This window comes from Malania oleifera, chromosome 6 (genome assembly GCF_029873635.1).
Source record: "Malania oleifera isolate guangnan ecotype guangnan chromosome 6, ASM2987363v1, whole genome shotgun sequence".
Classification (NCBI taxonomy): Eukaryota; Viridiplantae; Streptophyta; class Magnoliopsida; order Santalales; family Ximeniaceae; genus Malania; species Malania oleifera.
In genome coordinates, this window is record NC_080422.1 from 40,110,102 (window position 1) to 40,122,829 (window position 12,728).

The window sequence follows — 12,728 nt, forward strand, 5'->3', positions numbered from 1 at the left end:
ATTAAATGTTAATGATGCCTAAAATTTAAATTTTATTCATTAATTTAGCATATTTTTTTATTTTTTTTCTTACTTTCCTTAAAAACCAAATATGACAATAGATTCCTTCATATTTTCCTTTCCTTTTCCTCATATTTTCCGAGCCTAAATTTCCAATTGTGTCGGTTATTGCCCACCCTCAATTTGTAAACGTGAACGGAAAACAAGAAAAAATAGAAATAAATAAACCAGCTCTAAACCACCTGGTGCCTCACAAAATCAAAACAAAAGCACTTCAAAAATCACAGTTCATGCGAGAAGGCAATAGTCAAGAAGCAGCCTTAACTCTCAAAGTGCTTAGCCACGCAACCATTTTGAATGGAACAGGCAAGGTAGGTTAATACTGCAGGTGAACCTCTCCTCTAATATCATCATATATATCAAAAACCACAGACCAAGACAACTGCTATAATAAAAGAAGTAACGAGACAACATTAGCAAACATTTTCGAGCCGTATGGTCAAACATCCAATAGAACAACTCACGATGTAAACAAAAACCACGAAAGAGGGTTGTCTTTATAACACCCAAATGAGGCTGTAACAATAGTTTCAAAAATAAAAAATCCTTAATTGAACTAATAGTATTTTTTTCTCACCCTAGAATTCCTTTCAGTTACAAATCTATTTAATTGCGAGACAACCGCAGACAAGGACCCAAGAGCTCCAAAATTCATGAGGCTCCTCAAAAAGTAAATTCACTCCCTACTAATCCTAAGCCAGCTTCAGTTGAAATTTAACTAATGTAACCCTCTAAAAAAGGAATTTAATAACCATAGGTGGGGATGCCAACCATTAACCATTGCCTAGTCAGAACAAAATTACCTGAAATGAAAAGCAGTGGCAGCCCTTGAGCTCCTCAAAACGAACAGAAGCTTGTCATTTTGTACTGAATATTCTGCATGTAAGTCAGAGCAGCAAATATTTTTCAATGTTCTTCAGATTATTATGCTTTGAAGAGCCTGAATATTAAAGCATCATTATCAGTTCATGGCTCAACTGATGGAGGGATGAATGGATTCAACTGATGAGCAAGGCTAATTATGATGGCGGTGATGGCAATGGCAATATAAATCATGATTGATAGCCTTGAGTTTCTATATATTGTCGTAACTAACTTGTGCCATAAAATAATACCTTCACCTTTGGATTGACATGTCTAATGAGTATGATGGTGTCAATGGCAATGGTAATATAAATCATGATCAATAGTATAAGTTTCTATTTCTTATTGTAACTAACTCGTGCCATGAAATGATAGAAAGGTTCATCTCTGAATGACATGTCATATGCCCCATCCCCATCCCTCTATGATGGTGTCAATGGCAATGGTAATAAAGATTCACCTTTGAGTAACATGTCATGCCCCACTCCCCCTCTCTCTGGCAAGTAGGAAAGGCCCCACTGGATGACACATTATGTAATGAAATGTAATGTATGGGGGGCGGGGGATGATAAGATGTTAATTTAAAGAAGCCTTTCTAATTTCGACAGAACATAATGATCAAGATGAGGGAAAGCACACAAATCCAACAGAACTGTAAGCCCATGCACTGTTTCTATAAAATGGAGCAAACTCTTGCGACCCTACTTAATTAAACAGGCAGTCTCTGATGCTGGCCAGCAAATGCATGTCATAGATAGATGAGCATAACATGGCTCAATGGTATGTTCATTATACCACTATGTGCATTCATTCACATGAGAAGAGATGCTAATGCTGATGACTTGATAATGGAATGGATGCATGCAACAGCTGCATGATGCATCCTAACATGTATTCTTGGAGCATAAAGAACAGAGTACGTCCCCTTCCAGCTACTGGTAGGTTGAAAGTAATGGTGATCCATTGGTGCCCGGGGCAGCAGCAGGGTGACTGGCATCCTTCCTTTTACCAAATGGATTCTTTGAATATGTTTCCAGAGGTCAAGGAAAACCATACAAATTACCAATCATAAACAAAAACAGCTAACAATTTCAATTAAAAAAAAGAGGGAGGGGGTGGATCAAAGCCAAACTCGTAATTTAGTATGATGACATGGGGAATATCAAGAATGGCTTTTCAAATGATTCTATATTATCAAATGAACAAAAATGCTGTGGACAATATCAACTTTTTTTCTGATGCAGAAAGAATAGTTAGTTCAGCACTAAACCTCTTTGGCAGAGGCATGACTCAAAAACTGGTTGTTTAAATGCCTAGGCTATGGCTACTAACAGTTCAATGTGAGAAACAGAAAGAACTCCCCCAACTAAAGTGGGATGGTGAGTCAAATGTAATTTTTATCTCAGAATAAAATACTTAGAAGTGAAAGTCATAACTCTCAGTGCAAAACTCAAGAGAGGCACTCCATTTTTTGAGCAAGTATGCGACTCTTTTGCAACTCACAAAAAAGATTGGATCCCCATAGCAGATGGATTCCATCTTAGATATCCAAGTCAAAAGGATTTTACAATTTTAAACCATTTGGTTTTTTAGATTGTTATAATTCTTAGATGCTGGAAAAATTTTCCAAAAACTGAGTGATGATATTCATCACAAGCCCACATGGTAGGAGGAGAGAGGAGAGCACTTGGGGCCCATGCTGGTCCCCCCCCTTTCCTCCTTCCACATGGACCCATGACATGGCATTAGCCATTCTCCTAAAATAGGCATGGTTTCAAAAGAAAGAGTTCACATCAGAGTCTGCTCAGAAATCCAGAAGAAACCAAACCTTGGGTCCTGGTTACACATCATCATGATGAAGGGAGGGAAAGGGGGACAAAATTAAACAAATTATCAAGTCCATAACAAGACTATAAAAGGATATTGTATTCGCATCCCAACAGAACCAGAACTAGGGATAACGGCACCTTGCAAACTATGGTGCACATTGGTGGCACTATGCACATCCTGCACAAGTACCCAAGAGATCTAAAGCAAATATAACAGCAGGAAATACAAACCTAAATAGATTCAGTAATTTAAAATACCAAAACAACTGCATATATGAATATGAAAAGAAAATAACTCACTTCAAACTCTATAAAACAAACTGTATGCCTTTCCTGTCTCAAGACCTTCATTTGTTTGTATCCAGGTTGTCTGTGACCAGAAAATAAAAAATGAAACAAGACATTACCCCGCATAGCAACCACCCATAAAGCAATGTTGAAAAAGAAACAGTACTCAAGCTAAACAGATAAAATGATACATACGCGCTGAAAAGACCCTTCAGTTCTTCCTCATTTATGCTCTCCCCAAGATTTCCAATAAAAAGGGTATTGCAAGGAGGGTTATCTTTTGTATTCTGCAGTAAAAGAAAAAAAATAATTGAGTGAACAAATTTTGAATTTCTAAATTAGATTGTTGTAGTAAATAGTTAGGGCTGGATCTGCATTTTAAAAGAAGCAATCACATCAGTTATAAGAAAACTCCTATAGTAATATTGGAACTTGAAAGGATGGTTTTAGTTTGAAAATCAGGGTAACAAAAGCTTTTTCAGCATTTTTGCTATCAGACATCCAATATGACTACTCCAAAGAAAATATGCTACGAGCTGCTAAATAAACACACATGCCTCCAAAACATTTTGCAGTACTTAACATTTTTAACCATCTCCACTGCAAGTACCCCAAAATAAATACTGGATCAATTGAAGGATTAAGATAATAGGCTCATCTGATATTTGAAGCGCAAAATAAACAATGTAGAGGCATTGAAAAGCCCCCGCCCCACCCCCTTCAGAACCTCCTTTCCCTTCCATGGAGGCCAACCTTGTTATTTTCTTGAACTTTCCAGAACTATGAACACTTCAGAACCCATTAACACATCTTCAATAAAAACCCCATGCAAAAGTTCAACATGCTTACATTATTCATAATCATTGCATCAGCAGACTAATTCTTTTAAAAAAGTTATACCATTCATAAAACATTGAATTAACTGAGAAACTGAAATCATCTGTTGATATTCTTTTAGCTTAATTTTGGTACACAATTACTTAGCATGGTACTACATGATGGGCCAAATTTTCCTAGCACTTATATGGTGAGACCATGCATTTAAATGTGGTATTTGTCAGCATGCCACACTAGCACCAGTAACAATTAAGATAACCATTTGATGGAAAGCAATTAATCACCATGCCTAGATGAAAGTTGCAGTGCGACTTAGTGTTTGTTGGAATAGCTAATTGAAAACAATTCTGCAATGCAAAATTATTTGTAGTCTACTCTTCTTGATAAATTACATTCCAAGAGTAGGAAAAGATGTCATTCATAGAATCACCAAGGATGAAAGTTCTTGAAGCATTTGCCAAAGCTGATATTAAAGATTATTATTTCCATGTAAAATGCTTAAAAGTAGTTTTACACCACGACATCACTTTACTTTTACTCCAAAGCTGCCCAAAATTGGTCCTTAAATGTACTTCAACTATTATATAGACAGCATTCACACCCTATTTTATATAGATAATATTTTTTTTTCTAATTGATCAAGTTAAAACAATTAAAAAGTCCAATCAAATGAACGAAGTAAGAAAAAAGGAATAAAATACAAAGTACAAAGGATCAAAGTTCTCGGGCATTGATGATGAGTGTCATGTCAAGTTAGACACATCTCAAAGTGTCACGAGCCAAGCTTGCTCACGGCATTATGCTTGCCTATGACCAGCTTGTCTTATGTGCATGGGATAGGTTACCATCATGTAAATAGTATAGATTTTATGCTTTGTATAGGTGTAAAAATTAGTGTAAAAAGGGGAGTATGACTCTAGCAATGAGATGTTTCCTAGTGCCTGAGCTAAAATAGCATCTAATGCTCTTTAGAGGGTGAGTATTCATCAGTCATGTAAAAATCACTATATTTTGTGAATTGCTTACTGCTTCCGCTTGTTTTACAGTCAATTACTGTGAATGTGTTCTATTGGTTAACCGTGGTAACCTTTGGCTAACAAGTTAAACAAGAATGCTTTAACTAGTGCCGCACAGCCCTTCACAAGGTTTGAAATATTCGGCCCTTAACACAAAGCAAAAGTCTTACCTTTCCGTGAAATGGGCACTCAATGCATGCTAAACATGTGTCATACAAAATCAAACCATTCTAACTTAGTGGGGACAAATGGAACATGAAAACCAAGACTAGTTGATCATGTGACCTTACAAAAGTATATCCAAATTTGAATAGCTATTTCCACATGCCCCACAAAATTAGAAATCATGGGGGTAGAAATACACTGCATTTTGTCCATGTACTTTAACAAAAATTCATCCTATAAATCCTTTTTAAGTGATAGTACCCTAACTTCCATAATAAAATTTTTCAACTTCCTTTTTTAGCCTAGAAATCTGGGAATTTTTTATTGAGATTGTCACCTCCGGAATGAGTTTCTAACTTGTGACTTGGGGTTGGCACCCCCCTTGTGTTTTTTAATCATATCTTCACTCATCAAAAAGAAAAGGTGATACTCCTTTAAATTACTTCTTACTCCATCAACCTCATTTTTACAATCAAAATCAATATTTAACTCACAGAGGATGTCCCAAGCAACTTAAGATATCAAACTGCAGTACAATTAATCACCATACAGCAAGGCTTCTCTCCAAATATCCAATAAAGCAATTATATCTGTGATTTCGTGCACTCACTCAAGCTCAAGCGTTTGTTCCCAAATGTTATGAGTGAACCAAACAATAAATTCTCACCAGCCTTTTCAGGAACTTGGAGGATAACTTCATGTGGATTTTCATCTGTGTTTATGGTCCAGGTGAAGTACTAACAGAAGATCACTTGCAGATCATTTTGAGCAATCATATTTCATTTGACAACTTAAAAATCAGCGATTTGTTTTAAATTAGAGGATCTAGTAGGTCATTAGTTAATTTAAGGTTTGATATTGTGTATTAAAAGCACTTTGAGGATATTTTAGAAGTAAGTCTATTCAATTGCTGTTCTGCCCTGCATCAATTTGGCATCAGAGCAAATCTCTGATCTGACATGGTCCAATAAGGACAATCACTGTTGCTGTTGCAGATCATAACAAATAGCAGCCACTTCAATTCACTTCCATAGACTTCAATTGTGCAATGCATCCTATAATTCCTTCAATCAGCACCCAACATTCAAACCATTAACAGTGTCTTTCCATGAAGCCACAAACTGTTCAGTGCCTGCAACTTGGCCAGAAAATACAACCATTGCACTCATTTTCAAACACCATTTTTTCAAACAGAAACAACCGAGAAGCCCCTTCCCAAAATTTCAACTCCATCCAACAAGGCGAGTGGTCCCAATGGCTACCTGAAGTTTTCCCAGCTGATGGCACATAAAAAATCCCTAGTTTCATGGTATTTTCTCACCACACTCTGGCCACCACCACAGGAATCACCACCCCCAACTACCACTGGAAGATCACCATCAGATGCTCCACCTCCAATGCCCCACACCTGGGCGAGGCGCGTGTAAGAAAACTTCCAGATCCTTCAGTAACTTCTAAAACAGCAAGAAATTGATTCTAGCCACAATTTTTTGGATTTTTTCACAACTATTTTGACTTGGCTTTCTGATATTTTGACCTACATTGTAGGACTAGGATCTTGGACAGCAAATGCAAATTTCAGCATTTTGGAGGATGGATTAAGCATGCCAGGCTGCCAGCTTTCTCAGCCGTGACATTTTGATATTACTGCAATTTATATCGGCTTTTCTTCACAGGATCTCAACAATGATATGAAGAAATTGCCAATATTTGAGAGGAAAATTCAGTACAATCAGTGCCTAAAGGCAGGTCTAATTCTGAAATTTTGTGGAGTAAGCAATGAATACAGAATTACTGCTCAGAAATGGAAGAAATATAAAACAGGAAGCCAGTATTTGTTTATACTAGGCAAGATATGAATTTAGGAAATGTTACATGGGGCTTTGATGCCTTGTCTTCAGGATATTCTGTTTCAATGATAAATTTTCCCAAGAGTGAATTCATAGATTGGTTGTTTTTTCTTGTGTCTTTATTTTGAATGCAATGGGATACTAGAAAAAAGAGGGACAAGAATGCGGATGAGTGTCGCCATGGAATACAATACAACCAAAGATGGTTTCGTAAACCTCAAACCGGCTTTCAGTTTAGAATGAAAATTTTGTTAATATCAGAGTTAAGAGGGACAAGAATGTGAATGAGTGTGGACAAGAATGTGAATAAGTGTCACAATGGAATACAATACAATTGAAGATAGCTTTGCAAACCTCAAACCTGCTTTGGGTTTAGAATGAAAATTTTGTTAACATCAGAGCTATCCCTCACTGTTATAATGAGATCTTGCATCTCAACAGACAAAAAGAGTTCTTATTTTGGACAACATGAGCTTCAAATCTCACGACAGCCTATCAAAATGAAAAAGAAATTATTGTTATGCATTACACATCTGATCACATTAACGACAAAATTGCAAGTGAAACTGTATTTATTGTTGTCATGGATCATCAATGTGGAAACGAAAGCTCCATTGATGGTGTGCATGGCATACAACATGATATCATCCTTGCAAAGCAAACAAATGCAATGGTACAAAGTGTTCCAAGTTGTAGCAGAATCCAAGTGGCAGGCATCAAAATTCAATGTTAAAAGTGGCAATTCAATTCATAGAAAGATCCTTGTAGAGGATGAAATTATTGAATCTTGACATAAGTTGGTGCATAGGCCCAAGCTTTGATTCATATTCTAAAGTATAATAATTCTCCGTCTATTGAATTTATTGGGATTGGCAATATTGAGGAGAATTTCTGTAATTTGTTGTTGATATTTGAATGTCAATGGAAAATGGACAATATGCAATTACAACTTGAATGGCTCAGGGATATATGTTCCCCACTGTTGTTGCACCATTGCTAAACCCAATGTCGAGTAATCTCTAAAAGGAAGACTGATGAATGATAATTTATAGATAATTTCAGGCATTGATAATTCATTTGAAGATTAAAAAATTAAGAAATTTGTTTTAAATTATTGAATCATGATATTCAGAGTTTTAGTTATTTTAGGGTCATTTTGCGAATTTTAAATACTCTGGGTTAGTTTTAAATTATTTGTTTTAGTCGAAAGGTTTGATATATAAGAACTTTGTGTATTGTATTAGACAGTTGAATTCGGAATTTCTAACTTCTATCCTTCTCTCTCTTGCACCATTGCTTCCTTCCTTTCCTTTTCCTTCTCCTTCTCATTCTTCCTTTTTTTTTTCTTCCCCACTTTCTTCTCATTCTTTCCCCTTCTTTCCCTTAACTCTCTCTATTCTATTATATTATATTGCTGTTCTGTCCTGCATCAAGCATCCTCCAGGCAACTTCTGCAGAATTAGGCCTTCGAGGTCAAAGCCAAATGGGATGCCCCCTTGGTCATTGGAGGAGACTTCAGCTTTCCTATCCTCATGAAAGAAGTTGAGGAACTTCAGATGGAATAAGTATAAAGGAGTTTCTAAAATTTATTAATGTGAATTGCCTAATCAGTCTTCCTCTCCTTGGTGGCTCTTTCACATGGTCCAACTCTCATGAGGATTGACAGATTCTCTCTTCAACTTAAGAACATTTCCTGAAGGTTACACAAAAACTTCTCCCAAGGCCTATCTCAGATCAATTTGCTGACGCTCTCAATATAACTGGGGCCCAACTGCCTTCTGGCGAAGGCTTCAGTGACCAAGTTATGGACCTATGGTGGTCTTCATTTCATTTCAAGGGCAAAACAAGCTCTGTGGCTGCCTCAGAATTTAAGGGACAGAAAGATAGGTTGAAATAGTGGAATAAGAACCTTTTTGGGAATATTCACTTGAAAAGGGATGTGATCCTTATCAGCCTCAAGAAGGTTGATGACAAAGAAATAGCCCAAGGCTTCAACTCAAATAAAAAAGCCAGAAGGCTTCTGCTCAGAAAAGAGCTGGCCAATCTCATTAACATGGAAGAAATAATTTAGACACAAAAAATCTAGGGCTCAAAGAGGGGAATCAGAGCACCTGCTTCTTCCACAAGACAGAAAATGCTCATTAAAGGTTTGATGCTTTAACCCAAATTAAAATTGAGGGTGAGAAATTAGTTGAGGAAGAGGACATCAAAAAGCCCATTCGTGAATTTAAGAATCTTTACTCCAAACCTTTGGAGAGAAAAAGTTGATAGCATCACTTTCACCAATTTGAATCCCTCCACTACACAATGGCTAGAACAGCCTTTTTTAAGGAAATCCTTTAGGCTCGCCAACAGGCATATTTTTGGGCATCCTAAGAAATCAGGGGCCTTTAGCATCAAAAATTTAAGATTTCCAGCCTATCAAGCCTGTGGGAAGTATCTACGAAATCATATCTAAGGTGCTCGCCACGAGAATCAAGATTCATCAGAAGGAATGGCAGAGAAAAATGGAAGTTTCCCACCTTCTCTTTGTTGATGAGACTATTGTTTTCTATCAAGCAGGTCCTCACAAATCCTCAATATGCATTCTTCTTTGCTCTGAGCGGTCATGGGGCTGAAAGTTAATTCACAAAAAAGAGATATTATTCCAATGAGAACAGCATTGAGGAAGCTCTCTTTGCTCCCGTTCAGGGCTGCAAGTTGGGGCTTTTCCGGTAATGTATCTTGGTCTCCTTCTTAGAGCAATATTTAAAGACAGCAGAGTTGGCGATCCTATCATCAAACGATTTGAGAAGAAACTTGCAGGATGGGAAAAGGAATTTTCTTTCAAAAGGAGAGCTTACCCTCATCAAGAGCACCCTATCATACCTCTGAGTCCATGCCCACTTTCCATAATGCTTGCTCAATTACTAAAAAAAGATTAAAGGGCACTAAAAAAGATTCCTTTGGGGAAGCAGGGGAGAGGATTTCAATACCAGCATGTCAAAACCCATTCAAAGTGGAGCTTGTTGGAAATAATTTAAATTTTATTTCATTTAAGCACAATGGACACAAATATCCAGAGACAGGGTCTTATTAGGCCTTCTCTTCTGAAGCAAATCATTAGAGTTAATTCTTCCAAGAACTGTAGTCCAAATAAAAGCTTTTATTTTTTAGGGAGCTTTAGATTTCCAAATCAAAGAATACAAACCAAAAGGATCTGCATTAGGGTCACTAGTCAATTAATAAAAGATTGAATCAATTTCAGTTGGTTTAGTTATGAGTAGATTCAACTAATCAGTCCTACAAATTCCTAAGCTGAGAAAAAATATGAAATGACTTAAGAAAGAACCAAATTCCTTGTGTCACTCAAGATCACATCCATTCTTTATTTAAACTTTAGGTCTCTGTAAAGCATGGGGTACAATTTCAACTTGCAGTAAAACAAACACATCATATCCTCAGCTAGTTTTAACGCTTGAACATGAGGGGACTCAAAGTATTAAGTTCAACATTACACTCAAACTGTCAATGTCTCATTACGCCAATATTACCCAAATAATGTGAAGGCCTAGGTTATTCTTCTTGACATCCCATAAGTGGTATCAGCTTTAAGTGCTTTATTATCTTCAAGAGCCAAATGCATCACCAAAAAATTAAATTATGTAACTAAAAAAGTTTAAAATAATGAATTTACACAAGAAAAGAAAAAGAGCAGCCTTAAATGTGCATTAGGGATTAATAAATCATAATATAACAATTCTTTCCAAAAAGAAACTAGAAAAATAAAACAAAATAAATAAAAATTTTGAAAATGTTCACCCATCAATCCCCCCCCCCCCCAACTTGGGGGGAAACAAAAAAAATGATCAAAAAAGAAAACAGAAAACCCTACTGCATACACCCACACACATTCAGGAGCCAGAACATAACCTGTCAATCTAATTTCCCATCCAGACTCTAACTGCTTAACAGTTGGGGCTGCAAGTGAGTTGTTCAAGCTTCAACATGTTCAGGCTCAGCTTGGCAGGCTGGTATCTCAGCATGGGCTCCAGCTCGGCTCAAAAGCAAGCTCAAGAATCATGGCTTGAGCTCAGCTCAAGAGTTTAATTTCCAGCTTCAGTTCGGGCTCAGGCTTGGGATCACATAGAATGCAAGTGAGCTTCCTGAGATGCAGAGCACTGAGGTCCTCTCTGGTTTCTTGAATCTTTGTTCACATTGTGCATGGCAATGGAGCAGAAGGACGACACATTTTTTCTATCTGATCTCTCAAACCTCTTCCTCCTTCAACGGGCCTTCGATTGGCCTGCCAGATACGACCCCTTTCTTATTCCAATTACTATTATCTTCCCCTGATAATTCCTCGAAGTTTCAGTTTCAGGATTTCAGCAGCAGAAGACAATGACTAAATCATCACTCTGTCTCAGGCTCTCAACACCTCTGTCCATCCACCTATGTTCAATCTTGCAGCTGGTCTATTTCCCTCCCCCACAAGAAAGCCTAAAGCCTCCCGCCAGTCTCCCAGCTGATCAGATATGGCCAAATGAAGGATATTCTTTTATCAGTAAAGAGAAGATTTCATTAAAGGGCATCCAGGGATGAAGATATGAACTGTGATTAGAAAAATCTGAAACTCGAAAGAGAGAAGTTGAGAGGGAATGAGGATCAGGGATTTAGGAATCAAAGGGCAAAGAATAGCTGGAAACACCAAGAACGTTGAATGAGGGTTAGGACATAGGGACTACCATTTGCGGTTCAAGCTACACATTTGCTCCCACCCCCCCTGCTGGCATCAAATGAACCATCACCTATGAGGCTAGCCTATTGGCCCTACTCGGGTTTAGAGAGTGTGGGCTAAGCTGCTCCGCCCAAGATTTTTTGGCTAAATAAGCCCACTAATGAGTAATGAGCCTTACTCGAGCCTTATTCAAGCCTACAAAACAAGTGTACTAACAAGCCTAATTTGTGCCTATTAAACAAGCCCAAATGAGCCTGTAAATAAGCTGCTCATAAGCTTAAACAAGTCAAGCCCATTTGTGTTTAGGTTTGGCTCATTTAATAAACAATCCTCAAAATTGGGCTCGAGAATGGCTCATTATATAAGTAAGCGAGCCGGAACGAGCTCTTACTGATTTGGGCTCCCCCAACCACTCATGAGCTTTAGCGTATCTTCAATAAATGCATTAGAGCTGAGACCACAATTACATTGCATTTGAAATGTCTGTTTGCTTGGACCTTGCAAGTTGCAACCATCGAGGATGTAGGAATCAATGTTGCATCCACTAGGGTTCTTCAAATAAAGAATGTTTTCCAACTTTTTTAGAATGTTGGGGAAATATAAATAAAGGGAGAAGAAGAGAGAACTAAGTTTTCAAGAGGGCAGAATGCAACTTCCAAGTCCTTCAATCACAAAGAGAGTTGGGGGCGGGGGGGGGGGGGGGGATGAGGGAGAGGAGCTCTTCACAGGATGCCCATACAGTTTTGTTAACACGAGAATCCTAGCAGGAATTTCAAGAAGATGACAATTATACTTTGACATGTGTACAAAGAATAAACGAAGAATAATTATATTTTCAACATGGAAACCTACTAAGAGCATGAACTTAATTAAATCCATGTCCTAAAACTTTCAATAATCATGAATTAAAAAAATTAAGCTCCTAACAATCAAATTAATCGAAATAAATAGGGGCACTATGGTCTCCACATTTTAGCCATTATATTATATTATTGTATCGAGGGCAGACCTGGGATCAACTGTAAGGTTGCTCCTTTGTGACCACTTGGTTACGAGTTCAAGTCCAAGGAAACAGCAACGCAGGGGTTAAGGCTGCATACAC

At 37.5% G+C, this 12,728-nt stretch overlaps 1 protein-coding gene across 2 annotated transcripts in view; it reads right to left on the minus strand.

The window, feature by feature from the left end:
* Positions 1 to 528: 528 nt before the first annotated feature.
* The window catches only part of LOC131157548 (uncharacterized), a 52,961-nt gene continuing 40,761 nt past the window's right edge, over positions 529 to 12,728 (minus strand). Inside the window, exons 6-10 of one of the 2 annotated variants that reach the window (XR_009137283.1) lie at positions 3,237 to 3,328; positions 3,054 to 3,123; positions 2,845 to 2,931; positions 864 to 1,949; positions 529 to 743 (exon numbers count right to left, since the gene is read on the minus strand). Coding sequence is in view for 1 of the 2 variants with exons in the window: in XM_058111787.1 (XP_057967770.1) it covers positions 1,857 to 1,949; positions 2,845 to 2,931; positions 3,054 to 3,123; positions 3,237 to 3,328 (342 nt within the window). In the remaining variant the exon portion in view is untranslated. Of the gene's footprint in view, positions 1,950 to 2,844; positions 2,932 to 3,053; positions 3,124 to 3,236; positions 3,329 to 12,728 lie in introns of both variants that reach the window. The other variant, XM_058111787.1, reaches the window with a different exon arrangement.